Source organism: Heteronotia binoei, chromosome 3 (assembly GCF_032191835.1).
Source record: "Heteronotia binoei isolate CCM8104 ecotype False Entrance Well chromosome 3, APGP_CSIRO_Hbin_v1, whole genome shotgun sequence".
NCBI lineage: Eukaryota > Metazoa > Chordata > Lepidosauria > Squamata > Gekkonidae > Heteronotia > Heteronotia binoei.
In genome coordinates, this window is record NC_083225.1 from 54,081,917 (window position 1) to 54,100,929 (window position 19,013).

Below are 19,013 nucleotides of genomic sequence, written 5' to 3' on the forward strand. Positions count from 1 at the left end.
TTTGTGTTTTTATCTCCCCTTGGCATTTTATATAACAATCTACATTAACGAGTTAAGAAAAATACCAGAGTTCTGGTCCAGTACAGAAGTTTTCTGCCTGTTTGAAATGGCCATTAAATTTAAACATGTCTACTAACAAAAAGAAAAAATACACGAAGCTGAAGATCTACCGTATTGCATCATTTTATTACAACTTAGGAGAACCTAAAATGTGGTTGCAGCTGTCATAAGTTAGCTATTTAGAATTCAAGATGGCACTTTATTGCTTGGTACAGTTAAAAATGTTATTTTAAGATATCTTTAAGTGCAGCCTCTAGAACAGATTGATATGCTATGTTTCCATTAGACAATAATTAACTTCCTAAAGTTTCAGAATTATAGACATATTTGGTAATCCTGAATGTATCCACTTCCGCTATAATTCAGAGATCATGGCAGCAATATTAGTTCTAGGACTGCAGATAGATAATCTATCCTTAGTATTTGATAAGAGTCCTTTAAAAAGTAGTCATGATTTGAGAATTGTAAATCAGTTTATGGCCTTCTCCCCAATTGCAGCTAAGCTGCTAACCTGTCAAGGTCACAGACTTCTTTTTAAAAAATAAAAACAGAAATGACCATGCACAACAGCATGTTGTTTTTTAGACCAATTCTATTCTTAAATGTTTTATTGAATAGTTCTTGCTTTTAACTTGTAGTGGTCATTGGCCGAATAAATTTAATGATTGATTGATACAGGTGTGTCTGCCTGTGTAAAAGAGGAAAGAATGCAATATCATTAAACAGCACCAGCCAGGCAAGAAGATATCACTAGCATCAAACCAGTACCATAATTGACTTCCATGTAGAGGGTCTCCATAACCATTTTCCTGTGTCATGGAATGAATCATACTGCTTTCTGTGAGTTACTCCTCTGCAGACTTGCAACCAAAACGTCTTATTTTTTAAAAAAAGAAAAAAATGCTACCAACTGAATTTAGGCTGCAGCCCTGTGAGCTCTTAGTTGCAAGTCCCACAGAACTAACTGGACCTCCTCTTCAGTAAGCATGGTGGCCTGTCATATACAGCAAGTCTTAGTCATCTTCTGAGTCACTTTGTTCTCTCCCTGTTGGAACAGAACATTTAATTGATGTCATCAGCTGGTCCTGGATCTGCTTCCTGGGGTTTTCCTCCAGGTCTGTCTTGATGGCACCTGACTCAGAAATCTTCCACTCCAATTCTAAATGCAAGAAAGAAGAAATGATGCATTATGAAGTCTCAAAAAAGTGGGAAGGAGGGAAGTATCATGGTGTTCTTGCTCTTTTGGACATACACGCATCCATCTGCTCTCTTCCATTCTACTTTGACTAAGTTCCACATAACCTTTTTGAAAATGTAGATGCGCTAATTGCCTGTGCACTCCAGCTGTTCAGAGTACTTTAGACAGACAAAAGCAAATTCAGCTTTATATTTCTGCTGATGAGAGGCAGAAGAGTAGCTGGTTTTCCAGATTATAAAAGACACCCAAGGAAACATTTAGAACTGTACAGAGGCCTTAAAGACATGCACATCCCACTCCACATTGCTCCTTGCTTATTTCTTCACTGTGCAAAACCGGAACATTTCCCACCTAGCAGCAGGCTTTCATTACAAAGGCTCAAACTGGCTTCCACCCCAGACACAGAAGAAAGTCAATGCTGCATATTAATCATTTGTCTCACGGTTGGCACTGCTGGCAATCTAATCATCCAAACACATTTATCTAAGCTCACAAGGAGAAAATTAACATGATTCTCGCCTTCTTCTATCAAGTCTTAGGAAAGCTGCCTTGTTCATAAAATTGAATAAAGAAATCCACGATGTGTGGGGCTTGTAGGACTTGGTTGTGGGGGGCGGGGAAGGGAGACAGAAAAACCAAACCAAATGAACAGTATTAGGTGATTCCTCATATATGATAGAAAGGATATCTACACCACCATTCAGATTCTACAGCAGTCCTCTGCAGACATAATGTTCATGCAAAGAGGGAACCCTCCAGCCAAGTGTATTGAAAGGAGGTGGTCCCTGTAATGCAGCTAGTGGGCTCTCTGTTTTCATGAATGTAATGCCCACAAAGGCCTACCATGTTGGTTTTTTTCATAAGCAAAGGATGCTTCCACAGGTTATAAAAACCCTATGGAGCATCCCTTAGCTAGCAGGACTACAAAAATGTATGAATGCAAAAAGGAACGTTATTATCTCTGGGAATCTGCATGTGTTTGTGCCCTTCATCTAAAGATGACCACATCCTTCTATACTAGTTTGCTACTTGCTGTTTTCTGTCTTTACAAGGATTTTTGTCTCTCTTTCTAATCTGCCATTTTGAATTACTGGAACCCAATTCTTACAAGAGACTTTCAAAGTCACTCTTAGTGGGTGAATGAAAATTCACACACTATGAGAGCTAAAGATGATGTTTGGGCTCAGACACTGTGTGTTTAAAACATGGGGTTTTGTAGGGCTCTGTTTTGCTCTCCACACAGTTAACATCTACACAAAATCACTGTGAGAAGTCACCTATAATTGTGGGCTGAGGTATATGGAGATGATAACCAGCTCTGTATTTCTCCTTTTTGACCCAGTCATGTAAGATGGCAGACTCCATCAATCTTATAAACTTATAAAATAAAAAGTTAAGAAAAAGATGGCAGTCTCCCAGACCTAAGCACTGGATCTTCCTCCTTACTCAGCTAGCTCCACACTCCTTGTGGAATTTTACCAGTTGTCCAGTTTTTATTTCATGTTGTTATTAGAAGACTCTCTCATTTCATGCCAGTCTTTTTAAGGGTTTAAGACCTAGATTATTTTTAATTTGATGCTATTTTAATTTTTTTTACTTTTAATTTTTATTTGATTAATTTTAAAAATTTACTTGCTTTTCCCTGCTGTTCCTACATATAAAGTAAGAAAAGGATATATTTATTGTTAAAACCTGCCCCTCTAATATTTATACAGAGAAGCAGGATTTAAAGATTTTAAATAAACAATGCTAGCTAAGCTAATGCGTGCATGTAACAAACTACCCATTCCAAATATATAACTAGCATGGATCTTATACTGACTGTTTGGATATGTTCTGAAAATATAGCAGAAGAGAAACACTTTGAGACACAATCATCTCAAAGATCCAAGATTTTGTCCATTTAAATTCAGTCTGGGTTTTACAAATCTCCTGTACAGGAAAACATAAATGCACAGGGAAATAGAATGGCCCCATGTTTGCATCAATTCTGGGCCTTTGGCACAACCTAAGGAATAGACAGCCAGTGTTGCATTGAGGTTAAAGTGTAAGACTAGGATCTGGGAAATCCAAGTTCAAATCCTCACTCATTCCATGAACGTTTGCTGGGTGACCTTGGGCCAGTCATACTCTCAGCCTAACTTATCTAACAGGGTTGTTGTAGGGATAAAACAGAGGAGAGGAAAATGATGTAATGAAGGGTCCCCATTGGTGTGAAAGGCAAGATATAAATAAAGTAAATAAATACATAATAAAACAAATATCCACCTACCATCTCTGGTCAGGTTCATCCCTCCGAACACCAGCGGTCCAATAAACTGGGCCTTAATATCCCCTTCAAGGTAGACAAAGACTGTGGGGAGATTTCTGTCAGGATAGTTGGGTATGCAAGTTGTAGAGATGGCTTTGACAAACTTGACCTCAGGGAATTTCTTTGCAAGTCCATTTAAGTGTTGATTTATCAAGGAACAGAGAGGAATGCTTTATAAAGAAGAAAAAGATATCATTACAAGAGCCATGCCTTCCATCAATCGGTTTAGAAATGCTACTCTGCAAAAAACTAATATGTAAAATATTCCTATAAAGACCATCAGGATACAACATGCCTATACCACTAGCCTCACAAATACATTACTGGAAATATTGCATTGTTTGTTGATTAATCAAACTGATTAAGATCTTGCTGATCAACTGACTTCCGGGGTTGAAGCTTGGTGAGCTGACCTGTTTCCCTGTGTGGAGCAGACCAGGATCTTTGTTTTTGGACAGAAAAGGCTTTATAAAGCCTACTGTCTACTTTTTCCAGTAAAGGAAATTGTCTACGGCATGCATTTTTATTTCAAGGGGGATTCACTTTGGCTGACGAAAGATCCCAGGAGGGGTTTTTTTTCGGCTTTGAAGATTCCCCCGATGAAGAATTGCATTCTATCGCCTACAAAGAATCCTTGGAGTCATTAAATTGACATAAATTCACTAAGGCTTCAACTTCCTATGGACTATAACAACATCTGAGATAAAGTGGACGGGATAATGAGAGAATAGACGTCATTAATAAGGTAACGATCCTTATCTGCTACTCCGGGTTCAATTTAAGCTTGTTAAAAGGGAAGATCTGGGACCCAGAACTATTTTTCAAAGTGGAAAATCAAGGAAAAGTGGAAGGGGGTAGAAGTGGTTTTTTTGGACTCAAAAGAAAGCAGAAAAGTGCAGAAAAATACTTGCTGTTATGAATTCCTGTGGCTTCGGAAAAAAAACCCCAGTCATAACAAAGCTGCAGTCTCTCTCCTCAAAACAGGAAGTGACGTTTTCTGCAATCATTATGAGACTTCAATGCTAGAGAGTCAGGAAGTAAGTGTGGTGTGAAGAGGAGCATCCAAGTATCCGGATACTTGCAAGAGTCAGTAACCATAGAGAAAAATTGGAGGCTAATTACAGAAAGGCCAAAATATTTTCACTAAATAACTTGAAAGTGGACTATAAAAGGATTCAAAATTTATATAAACAATCCCCTAAGGGCTAAATAACATGGACTGTGTGCTTGAAATTGGAAAATAAGCCCTAGAGGGTAAAAGGAAAACTTTTTAAAAAGAGAGGCTTGGAACTTTAAAAATTAATATCTTGAGCTAGGAAGCTTTGAGGACGGCGTTTTTAGGCTTGTTGAAAAGGGCATGCTCTGTTCTGTTAAATGCAACTATCAGATCGGGGAGTGAAGATACCAATTAAAAACCCATTATTTGTAATGGACAATCAGTAATGTCTGAGTAAAAGTTGGAATCAAGAATTACAAGGTTAAGAGCTGCCTTAGTGAGAGAGGGTAAAATGTCTAAACAAGTTTATGATCAACTGTACGCTATGGAAGGAAGAATATTGAAGGCAATGAGTGATTTAATAACTGGAAGTGAGAAGAAATTAACTAAGGAAATAAACTCCAGTGCTGAAGAGGTAAAGAAAGAATTTAAGAAGGAAATTGATGACCTAAGGAAAGTGTCTCAAGCAATAGCTAAAAAGACTGTTGACACAGAAGTGAAAACTAGAGATCAAGATGCCACCATTAAGAAAATGCAAGAAAAAGCAATACTACAAGACTGTAAGTTGATGGAGAATATGATTCGGCTAAGGGGCGTGCCTGAGAATGAACAAGAGGATGTGAAGACTCATATTGTCACAATTACAGCTGAATTTTTGGAAGAAGATCCGGAGAAGATGGAGCGTTTATGTGATGATGCATACAGAGTCAATTCAGAGCTTGCCAGAAAGCTTAAACTACCCAGGGATGTTGTGAAACAATTTTGGATAATGATTCAACAGGAGATCTCGAAAATCTTGGGTTATAATATTAGGAGAGCACCAGATGTCTTTCTGGTGGGATTACAAGTGGAAAGCTTTCCGAAGCAAGTCAGAACATTGTTGTGGTATTTGCTTTCAGTTGCGAGAACACTGTATGTGCAAATGTGGAAGCAAGATAGAATACCTGAAAAATGGGACTGGGCCTTAAAGGTTCTTAACTGGAGTGAAATGGACAAACTTACTAGAATCTTAAATGACATAATTTGGAGAAGTTTAAAGAAGACTGGAGTAAATCCCAAAGTTACGTGGAAATATAACAGAGGGTGAAGAGTCATTTAGTCTTTTATGACAACATTAACTGAACTTTAAATGATAAAGAGGAATTGTGATTATTTAGTTAGTAAGATATAGTTACATGGTAATTATACATATATGAGTTAAGATAAGAATAAGATAGCTGGAATTCCGGAGTTGATTTTATAACTATGAGTTTTGTGCGTAATGAATACCAAGCGAATTATAGAGAAAAGGTTATTGAAAAATTACTTTTTGTATAAAAATTTTATAATGGTGAAAAGATATTTAGTAGTGTTTGATAACATTAATTGAACTTTTAATGATAAAGAGGAATTGTGATATTGTGATAAAAGCATTAGTAGAACATGGTTATTTGGTAAACATATATATATGAGAGTTAAGATAAGACTAAGATAGGGGGAACTCTGGAACTGAATCAATAACTATGAGCATTGTGTTTAATAAGTGCTAAGTGATTATTAGAGAATAGGTTAGCGAATGATAATTTTTTTTTCTTTTTAAAGATTTTACAAGTGTGAATTTACCTTTAATATGCTTTTAATTTGTTTTAAGTACCTGCGGAGGTCATGAATAAGAGTGCGGGGGGGGGGGGAGGAAAATATGTAATGTATTGGAGAAATATATTTGAATTTGTAGAGATGAATTTATCTCAATATATTGCAAAATAAAAAGTTTGGTCACGGAAAAAGATCCTGCTGATCAACTGAAAAGTTTACCCCAAATAATTAGTTAACATGTTGTTTTTTAAAAAAAGAAGAAACTATGAAACACACAGTAGTGTCCTCTTATAGATGAAAGGTGGCTACCGCTAAAGTATACATGCACAATCTAAAAGCAAAGAATGGTAAAAAAAAAAACCAACCCAAAACCGCATTCATAGTTAAATTACTTACTGGTTAAAGCACATGTAATTAATCATCCATTTCTCAAAATAACTCCAGTTATTTTCAGAAAAATGCAATGACTTATAATCCTACACTAGGGATCCAATAAGACTGATCTGCTACAGGAAAAAAAATGAATATGCTATTTGTAATATTTTGGAATGCTTACTTACCCTTGCTTGTAAAGGTGCAATATCACCCATATATCCTTGCCAGCTTTAGTGATTTCTTGGACATAATCCTGTCCTGAGATCTCTAGAAGTTCTCCAAATTTTTTCTTTAATTGAGAAGCTTTCCATTCAGCTATTCTTTGTTGTCTGAACCATAGGGAGGAGCAAGAAAATAAAGCACATATAAGAACAATAAGGGTACAATACCAGGTATGCAGTTTTAGACCAATGTCACTGCCAAAAACAAGCATCCTGAATTTGCATACAGCTGTATAAGGCTACGTTAAAATATCCTGCAAAGTAGGTCACCACTGTTATCCCTCTATTGGAAATGGAAGCATCAAGGATGAAAGAATGACTTGCCTGAGGACAGTTAATGACTGCATGGCAGAGGAAAGATTTGAACGAAGGTCTTCCAGGTTCATAGGTCTAAGACACACCATAACCACACTGTGCCTCCACTTGTCAAAAAACGATGGACAACAGAGTTGAGACAAAGAAAGGTCTGATTTTTCATTAAAATGGGGCAAAATAAGACACAAGCTGGGTGCACAGTGGAAAAAAACACTTGCAAAAAAAGCATGCACCACTATGTGTGATCTAAGCAATTCAAGCACTCCTACAGTATCAGAAAGGTCAATGCAACCATCTTATTTAGAGCGAAGATCCTCAATGGAATTTCTCTAGAACAAGCAAGCCAAAGACACCCTTGCCCCTTCTGAAAAATTTGGAACATTCTTTCAGCTATGGAGCTCAAACTAGTATATGTGCTGGCACAGCCAATGTGCCATCTGGCAGCTTTAGCTGACTGATTTGGAAGTAAATTCCACTGAAGTGAAAGAGGGCAACACCTCAAAGAAATTTAGGACTGCAGTGTCAATCTAGCTGACATTTTAGAAACCATTACAAAATATCAGATCCGTTTTCAGACTCTGCTGGATACAGATTTATTCGGTAGTAAAAGACTCTACCAGAATGTTTTCTTGATTTACAGACAAGGAAAAGTGGGGAATTGCAGGGAAACAGCTGGTCTTAACACAGCAACTCTAGGTAATTGCTAAAAACAAACCCTTTTCTTTCTACTAACAATATTCATTTTGTACATGTTGATAGCTCATAGTATGCATAACCAATCTTGGGTGTGAAGCTGAACTAACAGAATTTCTGACAAAAACTATAACAGAGTTTTCTGCTAATGCAATGGCATGGCATGCAAAATTATTAAAGGACCACAATTGTCACCAAGTGGATACCCTACCACAGGGGTGTCAATCATGTAGCCCGGGGGCCAAATCAGACCCTCAGAGGGCTCCATCAGGTTCCCGAGCCACTGGCTGTCATCTGCTTCCTTCTCCTCTCTCTTGCTTCCTTCTGTTTAACAGCTTGCTTTGCCAGGTTTGCTCAATCGCATAGGAGCTACAGAGCAAAACCTCTGTTTTCTCCATTGGATGAGGCTCCTCCCTTGGGGAGGAAAAGTGCAGGGGGAGGCAGACCTTGTTCTGCCAGTCTCTCTCAATCGCACAGCAGAGCTACTGAGCCAAGCCTCTCTTTCCCCAGGGAAGGAAGGAAAGAGCCAGAGATTCCTTTGCCTAGTTCCCTGGATCCCATGGGAGAAATACAAAGAAAGCACCTTTAAGACCTACGAATGCTAATGCTTTAAGCATGTTTTATTTTTAAGTTTGCCTGTGTCCTTTCTAAAGTTTATATCTCTACTACCTAATCTTAAATAGGAACACATATGACCTGACCCCACATGGCCTGGCCCGGCAAGGTCTCATTTATGTCAGATCCGGCCCTCATAGCAAATGAGTTCAACATCCCTGCCCTACCAGCTTTGACCTTCCCTGTAACTTTTAGGATTGGTCTCTTCTGGTAAAATCCAGAAAGCCTGATTTAAAACAAGTATGATTTTGAAATGATACAGTCTAATTCACCACTTCATACTTAAGGCTTTCTTGTTTTTTTACAACTGGAATATACTAAGCAATTAGATTAGTAGCATCTCACTCATTCAGTGTATCTCCTTTATAAGAAAAGTATTCCTTTACAACAGTGGTCAGCAACCTTTTACCAGTGAAGAAGCTTATATCAGGACACAAAGAACCAGTATAACAAAGTCTATTTGTATAACTCACTATACAACTCAACATTACTGATAATTGTAATGCTGATTAACAACATACAAGTTTCTGGAGACCAAACCTTGATAGCTGGAAGTTCTTTATTACTAAGAGACACACACAATATCTCACAATAAGTAACAACTGTACAGAGAGGTAACCTGCATGATTATTTTAGTGCACTGACATAAATCTATGAATGCTGCAGAAAAATGTTCCGAGAACAGCACTATTAGGGCTAAATAAACATTAAATTGTTATTATAATCTGCACTTTATGAGCAACAGTGACTGACAGTATTGTGTCTTACACATAAAGTAACCCTTTTAATGACAATTAGTCCAGCTACTATTAGGATTAAGTCCTAATATTGGGACATCCAACTGTCCATAAAATGTTTTGCAGAATGGTCTAACCTGTACATTTCAATTGCATGTTCATCTTCCTCACTGAACTCATCTTCATTTTCTTCTAGTTCCTCTAGGGTCATATCTTCATAGGTTTTCACTGAAGTACGAAAAATTAGAAGATCATCAACATGTTGGGAGAAAAATGCAAATTCTGGAACAAAATTCAATCAGCTTGATGGGATAATTACCGTACTCATAATCCTTTGCTTACCTAAATCTAAACAAGAAGCTGTTACAGACAGTAAACAGTTAATGCTGTAACCTAGTTTGAGAACTGAGTGCCAGGGGATTCAAATGGAATTCTTCAGTTGAGAGACTCAGTTAAGAGTGACAGTTAAGAACTGACAGCTGACTGGGAAGTAAGGCTAAGGGTGTGAGAGGATCAGAAAGGATCCTGAGTTAGGGAAGCAGGAAGCTTAACTCATCCTTAAGAAGTCTGAGGGAAATAGTGCCTTGAAAGTGTGTGATCCCTATCCAGTAGTTAAGAAGGGAAACTGGAATTTATGAACATTCCTGCCTTCACCAACTTGAGTGTTTGTAATAAAAAGACGCTTATGTTTGTGTATTTTACCATCTATGTTTGTAAGATCATCTACTGTGTTTGTAATATCATCTACTGTAATGTTCATTTTTTATGATGTTATTTTAACTCTGTTGTTTTAATGTTGTAAGCCATCCTGAGCCCGCTTGCGGGATAGGGCGGGATATAAATCCAAAAATTAAATTAAATTAAATTATGCAGAGACTCCCAAGAAATCTCTCTCATCAAGTTTTAAAGTCTGAATAACAAACAGTTACTTGTTTTTGACAATTATCTGGCATTTATTTGTACACATAGTTACTTCATTCCTGTTGTCCACTTCATAAGTCCTACACCTGATTCCAAGCTGACCACTTCCCCTTAAAGTTAAATAAGACAGTTTTGTTATTTTTGAGCTACCATCAGCCTCTTGTGCCATTTTCAAGACAGGACATAAGAAGGATTTTAATCTCTCCCCTCAGTTCTCCAGGCTGGGTCAGCATATATCTAAATACATTCAAATGATAGGGTGAGATCAGCCAGAAAAAACTGACAAGAGCTGCTCAGCCAGAAAGAATATAAAGGGAAACCCTTTGAGGGTGGGTGAATTGGTCAAGTACAGCCAATTTACATTTAAGGCAGCAAGCTTGTTTGCCTCACGTACCCTGCTTTTTGCAGAGGAGTTAAGCAGACACACACACATTTGTAAATAACCTGCAGAGATGCATCAGGGAACCCCAACCACTGCTGGCTCTCAAGCTCACCGTTGCAAGTCCAGGGTCTATGTAGCAAATATACTTGCTTCAGAAAAAGTATGAGTTTATTCCAAGTTAATCACAATTTCAGTTTAAAGCATAGTTTTCATGGCATTCAGAATTATTCACCACATCATTAACTCTGTTCCCACAGCTCACATCACAGGAGCGTTTGTTTTTTGCAAGACAGCAGCTCCTACTCAGGCAATTCTTATTTTAGTCTGCAATCATCAGTTACTTTTCTAAATGACGTAAAATATGGCAGGCAATTAGTGTACTCCGAGGGGTATGCTCCAATACAATGAAAAGATTTTTAACAATCAGAAGAGCACCCTGCAGGATAAAAGAAATCTCTCCTGAAATAGCCTTTTCTTCAATGAAGGCACCTCAAGGCAGCTTCAGTACTTCCCATAAGACCTGCAAAGTACCTCAGATAATACAAAGAGAGCTCTCTGGCACCATACAGAGTCTAATCCAGACCATATAATTGTCATGAGTTTTTCTCAATAGGCCTTCCTTTAATTCCAAGGACCAGGATAGGCTAGAGATGTTAAACTCCCAGAAATGTTGAAAATCTCTCTCTATCTGAAGAGAAACATTTGTTTGTGGAACTGAAATTCTCAAAAACCCTGCAATATATCCAATACATAATCCCTTTCAAACCAACGATTATTTGACTTTTTTAACAATATAAAAAGCATCATTTCTAGCATATACAATGGTATTGGACATATTTATAAAACTTTTTAAAATACAAATATATTCATTTTCTATGAGAAAAATACCAAGCAAACCCAATACTTGAGAGTTGCAAACTGCTGCACCCTGTGCTGCCATAAAACATATATCTTTACTTTTTCCCCTTACAGAGACATGAAAAAATAAAGTTCAAGGCAGAAAACAAATTCTGGAGTAAGGAAGAGCAAGTGTATTGTTTGGGCAGAAATTCTCTTGTGAACAGTAAGCAGATCTATCAATATGTTTGGATATTAAACTGAACTTTGTAACACTGAAAATACTGAATAATACGGTATCATCCAACAAATTGCAGAATATTAAATGTTGATAAAATTATTTAGATTTAAACTTTAAAAGGTCTTCTTATGTCTATATTATAAGTTTTTTTTAAAGTGCTGACTAAAATGGCCCATTTTTTTCCAGTGGGAAAATTGAGAAAGCCCTCAGACTTCTTCATGCTGCACATCTGGAAAGAGTGAAATGCTTTTCTCACTCAAAAAGAAAAAAAATATTTCATAGGGGTTTTTAAAAAGTACCTCCCCAAATCTTCAAAACTGAGGGAAGGGGAGGGAGTTCTCAGAGGAAAAAGGGGGGTGGGAGTTTCCCCTAATTTTTTCAGTTTTCCTTCCCAAGCTTTCATATCTCCAACACAGACCTAGTGAGGAAATCAAGGAGATTCTTTTAACAAATAAAATCATATCCAGAATTAAAGTGTACCTGTCTGCACTTAGCACAGAACCACTTGAGGAAAAACAAAAGAATATTTCACAATAATGCCCAAAAGCAGTCACAAAAAAGACATGTACCAACTCACAATAATAATTATGTGACTTGGATCTTAGTGGATTTATTTAATGCCATTGTGCCATCTTATACACCAGTACTAGGCTGGCAGTCCATTACAGATGAACCGATAGTCCATATGACTGTCCATGAGATAAAATCCAAGCCCAAATACTACAAGCTTCTCCAGGAAGTTCAGCACTGTCAAAGCATTTTCTAGAAACAGTGAAAAGGTGTATTTAGATGTCTTTCTTAATTTATTTATGATTTGTATCCCGCCCTTCCCACAACTGGCTCAGGGCGGCTCCCAACAATTAGTCAAACATAAAATTAAACAAATATTTAAATATATAAACAATTAAAACATTTAAAGCAGTTAAAACCTTAAAACCATTAAACATTCCAAAGCTATGTGAACAGGAGTCTGGCAAAGCTACATTGAGTTTCTCGTCTCAGCTAGGTGTAAGCTAGCCAGAAGAGGGTCGTCTTACAGGCCCTGCGGAACTGAACAAGGTCCCGTAGGGCCCTCACCTCCTTCGGCAGCTGATTCCACCATGTAGGGGCCATAACAGAGAAGGCCCTGTTTCTAGTGGATTTTAAGCGGGCTTCTTTTGGCCCAGGGATAGCGAGAAGATTTTGGGTTCCCGATCTCAGCACTCTCTGGGGAACATGTGGGGAGAGACGGTCCTTCAGGTAGGCAGGTCCCAGGCCATATAGGGCTTTAAAGGTAATGACCAGCACCTTGTACCGAACTCGGTACATTAATGTCTTGCTGTTCAGGCATGGTGTTCTCCAAGAACTATTTTTGATAATCTTCATAACTGAGAGCAAGAAAAGCCCATTCTCATCAGCAGGGGTCATTTTGTAGAAAAACAGGTGGTAGAGCTCATTCAGGGATTGTTATGCAGCTGCACCTACTATTTAATGGACAAGATGGGAAGGAGGAGGTGGGACTCTCATAAAGGTTCAGGAGCTGTGCTCCTGTGAGCTCCCGCTGAATCTGAGGCCTGCTCATCAGTAAGCCAAATCCCCAAATGCAATACTTACACAAGTGCCACTAAGCTAAATGTATCCACATAACTAAAACTGTACAACTTAACATTAACCAATACTTGTCATGTTAACTTATAACCCATCAAATTTCTGCAGCCCAAACTCTAGTTACAAGTTCTTTTTAAAGAAAATGTCACATATGAGGTTTCCCAGTATAATGAATATACATAGGCGCACTCTGCACAATTGTTTTACTGTGCTGGTACGAATCTGTGCGTGGTTTACTTTTCAAATACCAACAGTTGTTCACTTCTATCACTCATCTTTCTGTAAAGCATCTTTAAGAATCCCTGTAGTCCTATAAGAACCTTTGCCTGCCACTCCACTCACAGACTGGTTATTCCACTTACTCCTCCAATATCCCATAACTTAAAAGATTTCATTTTCTTTTTTGAAAGCCATGTGCGACCCTAGAGCTACTGGCTGCAAACCACTGAATTACAAGGAGAAAAATCATGCTACTTATCTTACCTATTGACTGCTGCTGCAGGATCTGCTGCTCCCTTTCCTCTTCTGCCTGCCTCTGTTCTTCCAACTTCTCTTTTGGAGGAAGAATGCCCTTTTTACGTAGGATGTCATTCCACTCTGTGTCTGCATTAGGATCCTAGAGCAATCAGAATTATGAGAGATGAATACAGGCAGATCTCACACATACAACCTTAGCTCTACAATCTCAAGGTCAGGATACTGTACTTGAAATCTGGCCAGCCAGATCAGCCAAATCAACCCTGGCAATCAATGGAGTGACAGATGTCACAGCTGGATTGCTCTCACATCCATACTTGAAATTTGGCACTGTCCTTACCTATTTGAAAGTGCTAGCAGTCCATGACTGTGACAGTTTTGCTTTGGGCAAGTCTGGGGTGCCAGAAGCCCTTCTTTCCCACAATCCAAATTCTGCTCAGACTTTCCATTGTGTCACTAGCACTATTCAAGAGGCACATTTTGATTTGCAGAGCCCTCAACAGAACAAGTCCAATTAACAGAGACTACTAACTTTCCTGCATAGCCCAGGCTAACCCCATCTCATCAGATCTCTAAAGCTAAGCAGGGTCGGCCCTCGCTAGTATTTGGATAGGAGACTTCCAAAGAATACCAGTGTCATGACACATAGGTAGGCCATGGCAAATTACCTCTGAATGTCTTTCCTTGAAAACTCCACACGTTCACCATAAACTTGATAGCACCACCACTTAACTCCCCTAAATTCCATGACAGTCTTCTGAGAACACCAATCTTCTGCCAGCATCTCTCATATTTGCTATCCACATGCACAATTAATCTAAAAGCTGTACCGCAGTCCTTGAAGACTCAAAACGAGACCATCAGAAGCATTTTTAGATATTTCTATTTGACATGAAGGTTACAGCAGTGTGTGTGCGTGTGCACACGCGAGCACAAGGGCTTCACCATTTGGTTCATTTCATTTAGCTATATATATATGACTTTTAGACAATTGTTATCTGGCTTCAGAGTTCATGCTCAAATGACTAGAAATGCAACATTAATCTTCTGTTTGACAGCTTAACCCAGACATCTAGAATTTTCTACATTGAACATTATAAAACTGGCAGACAGAAGGCCTCAGGTGGACCTACAGCTAGATTAATCTCTGCTGCAACATGAAGAACCTTTTGCATGTGGGATACTTTTTGCTTTCAAGATGCCTATGTGACACTTTGCATTATGTGAATCAGTGTAGTTCTATACTTGACTTACACCTGATTGGACAAGGAAGTTTTTTGCCAAACCCCCTTTCATTGGGTCTTAAGAGTCTTCCTAGGATTTTCCTATGACTGGCTGTCAAAAAGACAGAAAGTGTCAGTTGAATTGCTTTCTTTTGTCTCATACTCTATTCCAAGCAGCCAGAAATGCTGCCACTCTCCGGGGCACTCTCAGCAGGAAAAAGGATAATATTTGGAAGCTTTTCTCTGGATTTAACGGCCCCGTGGCGCAGAGTGGTAAAGCAGCAGTACTGCAGTACTGTGGTCTGAACTCTCTGCTCACGACCTGAGTTTGATTCCGGCGGAAGCTGGATTCAGGTAGCCGGCCCAAGGTTGACTCAGCCTTCCATCCTTCCGAGGTTGGTAAAATAAGTACCCAGCTTGCTGGGGGGAAAGTGTAACAGAGTGGGGAAGGCAATGGCAAACCACCCCGTAAAAAAGTCTGCCATGAAAACGTGAAAGCAATGTCACCCCAGAGTCAGAAACGACTAGTGCTTGCACAGGGGACCTTTCCTTTCCTTTCCTCTTGATATAAAGGAGGGTGGTCATGCAAAACTCACACCTGGGAAGCAAAAAGCATTCTGACCACGGCCACTTGGGAATACACTGGGCTGGGGGGTTGGTGTGTGGAACTTAATAAGAATCCTATACTCTTCTACCAAACCCCCTTTAACTGGAGAAGCCTAAAAGAGACACCGACGACAGCACTCTATGCTGGCCATTGTGCCAATGAAACTATGACATCAGCAGAACTCCACCAGTATATGGTCAGTATTAGATGAGTGGAACTTAATTGGAATCCTATATTCTTTCACAGGTTAGTCCTCCAGTGTAATGTAAAAAGTACATCAGAATAGAAATGGTATAAAGTTAAAATATTTTCAATATAGTCAATCCACAGCTCCATCTTTTCCATCTCTGTTTTCACAGCCACACTGAAAATATTAGCAATCATAGCACACCACCAATATCCAAGCCAGGGCCCATGCATCTCAGACAGCACAGCATATGTATTGGAAAGACAATACATCAACTGGCTTCAATGAGTACAAAATTAATCCACATTTTTTCTTCCTGTCTCCACCTCTCTCTTTTGTTAGCTACCTGAAGTCTGAATTGAGCTATTTCTTCTCTGTATGACTTACATGAACATCAGTCCACAATGTGCTCAACTGATGACTGGCGATGAATGGGACAGACAGGCTGTGTCTGTCATTGCTGCTACATTATCTCTCATTTAATACCATTTTGCTGATTATCTGCAGAGAGCTGAATGGTGGCAAACTGTCACACTGACATTTCAACAGTGGCTGCTAGTGTCTCAGGACAATAGGATCACTCTGCTTACTGTATGGCCATAGCGAGTCATGCTGGCATCCTGAAATAACCACCTACTGTGCCATGCAACTGATCCATCTTGATAGCTTGTGCAGTGCAGCTGAGACTTACATCTGTGATGGCGCATTTCTGAAAAGTTTTATTTGCGAATTGTTCAGAAAAAGAAAAAGTGGAACGAAGTGGGGTTCCCTTCCTATACAAAAGGACCTGTATTTGGCAGACACACACACGTGCCTTTTTAACTTTTTGCAGAAGATAAGGAGGGGGGGAGGGGAAAACAATCTTGCTGCCCAATCATTGCAAGGGCAATACCATAGGGCAGGGGTGTTGGAACTCATTTCTTCTGAGGGACAAATCTGACATAAATAAGACCTTGTTGGGCTGGGCCATGCATGTCATGAAATGTAATGCCAGGTAGCAGAGATAAAAACTTTATAAAGGAAACAAGCACAAAGATTTTTTTAAAGCATAAAATAAAACATGCTTAACACATTAGCACATTGGTCTTAAAGGTGCTTTATTTGTACCTCTTCCTTGCATTCCAGAGAACTGGGCAAAGGAAGCTCTGGCTGTTTCCTTCCTTCCCCAGGGAAGGGGTCCCCAATCCCTGGGCCACAAAGCAGTATTGGCCTGTGTCCTGCAAGCAACCAGGCCACAGAGTGAGGCAGAGACCTTCACTTACTCCTCATTTAAAGACTCCCGTGGAAGGGCAGGGATGGGGAGTAGGCTTCGGGGCAGCCTGGGGCAGCAAAAACCCCAGCATACCCAACAGTCTGTGGAAAAATTGTCTTCCACAAAACCAGTCCCTGGTGCCAAAAAGGTTGGGGGCCACTGCACCAGGGGACGGGGGGAGCCTCAGCCAATGGAGAAAATAGAGACTTTATTTTGAGCAAGCTTGGCAAAGCAAGCTGTGATGCAGAAGGAAGCAAGAGAGAAGGAGAAGGAAGCAGATGACAACCAGTTGCTGGGGGGGGGGGCTGATAGGAGCCCCCTGAGGACCTGATTCCTCCCCCAGGCCACGTGTTTGACACCCCCGCGTAGAGTCTTCATATGAAGGGCTGTCAAAAAAGGCAGGAAGCGTCAGTCGAATCGCTTTCTTTTCGTCATACTCCACGATCCTCCTCCGCTGCGCCCTCAACAAGAAAGAGAATAACACTCGGAGACGTCACTCCCGACAGAAAAGAGGGCAGTCACGTGAAACGCTGTAACCCAACGCCCGGGAAGCAAAAAGCGTGCCGACCATGGCCACTTTCCGGCCTGGGAATGCAACCGGGGTGCCCCGCTGTATTTCGACGCTGAGCGACCCAAACGCCGAGGCTACCAGCGCAGCGAAAGTGCCCACGCCAACCTCCATTTTGTTCCGTCTTGCGGCCCACTCAACTGACCCCAGCAGCCGGTGAACCCACCAGGCCACCTAGCTTTCTCTCGGACATTGCTCAGTTTTCTCTCGGACATTGTGCCTCGGGCGCAGAGCACAGCCAGCCACACGGTGGTCGCCGCTTAGCTTACCTGCATGTTGGGACGTAAATGTTGCCGGTGCTTCCTAAACTGCCGAGAGGCGAAGACTTCCAATCCCGCCGCGAGGAACGCTAGCCTCGGCGCCTCCCAGGGAGCAAAAACCGTGCAGCACACAAGAGCTCGACACGCCTAACTCCTTCCTGAGTTGTCCTTATTAGGGCTGATCCGGGGACTTTCTTCGTTTGGCAGCAGAATGAGGGGCAAAGCTGCGGGCGGGTTATGTGCGGATTGTAGGGAGTGAAGGGGGGGGGGGGCGGCTTGTAATTAAATCTGCATATTTTAATATTTGGTAAACGTGACAATAATAACCCATTCCGCTTCAAAACGGGGTGGAAAGGAGGATTGTAAATGTTACAGATACAGAGAATCACCTTGGCAGCTTTTATGTAACCTCTACATTCCAGAACACTCCTCGAAGTAGCTGTTTTACTGCAAGGGAACTTCAAGAACAGAATGGAGAGAGAAAATGCTGAATTACAAATTATTATGAAACTTGGGACAAACACCTCCCCAGGACTGAACAGGGATATTGTTTTTTTTATTTCATTACATAGGCTAAATCAACTCTCACTGAGTATAGCTATACAGCCACAGTATTTCAATGTATGTCGCTTTTAGAACAGTGTGTAATGGGGTTTTTTGTATTGATATACTCAAATAAGGAACATGAACTTTTTATCTCATTACACATACTAACCCACCTCCCACTATATTTTAAGGTAACTTTTTTTCTAATGCCAAACTAGAATGTATTTCTCTTTTAGAACAGAATATTTTGGGTTTTTGTATTGACATACTCAAATAGGCATATTGGCTGTTTATCTTATTACAAATACTAACCCATCTTCCACTGTATTTTAATGTATTCTTTTCTTCTAATGGCAAACTATAATGTTATAACCTCTTGAGATACTAATGCCCTCCATTTAAACCCACAACTAAAAAGCCAGAATGACATCCAGCTTTATGGCAATTCACACCTATGACATGTCTGTTTTTTATCACCCACCACTGCTGTTACAGCCCAGTTAATACCAAACAAACAAACACAGACCCCAATTTGTGATTCTTTTAATCTGCTAAAAACATTCCCATGACTCTACATACCAACTCACTGCCCACTTTCTCTATATTTAA

At 39.8% G+C, this 19,013-nt stretch overlaps 2 protein-coding genes across 2 annotated transcripts in view; one reads left to right on the forward strand and one right to left on the reverse strand.

The window, feature by feature from the left end:
- The window catches only part of LOC132568223 (late histone H2A.2.2-like), a 69,723-nt gene that overhangs the window by 43,266 nt on the left and 7,444 nt on the right, over positions 1 to 19,013 (forward strand). The window lies entirely within an intron of this gene.
- PDCL3 (phosducin like 3) lies at positions 168 to 18,108 on the reverse strand. The gene is made up of 6 exons (XM_060233819.1): positions 17,868 to 18,108; positions 13,768 to 13,900; positions 9,454 to 9,544; positions 6,921 to 7,064; positions 3,531 to 3,739; positions 168 to 1,219 (listed from the first exon to the last, which is right to left on the reverse strand). Exons 1-6 carry the CDS (start codon positions 17,871 to 17,873, stop codon positions 1,074 to 1,076), a joined length of 729 nt encoding a protein of 242 aa, XP_060089802.1. The 5' UTR covers positions 17,874 to 18,108; the 3' UTR covers positions 168 to 1,073.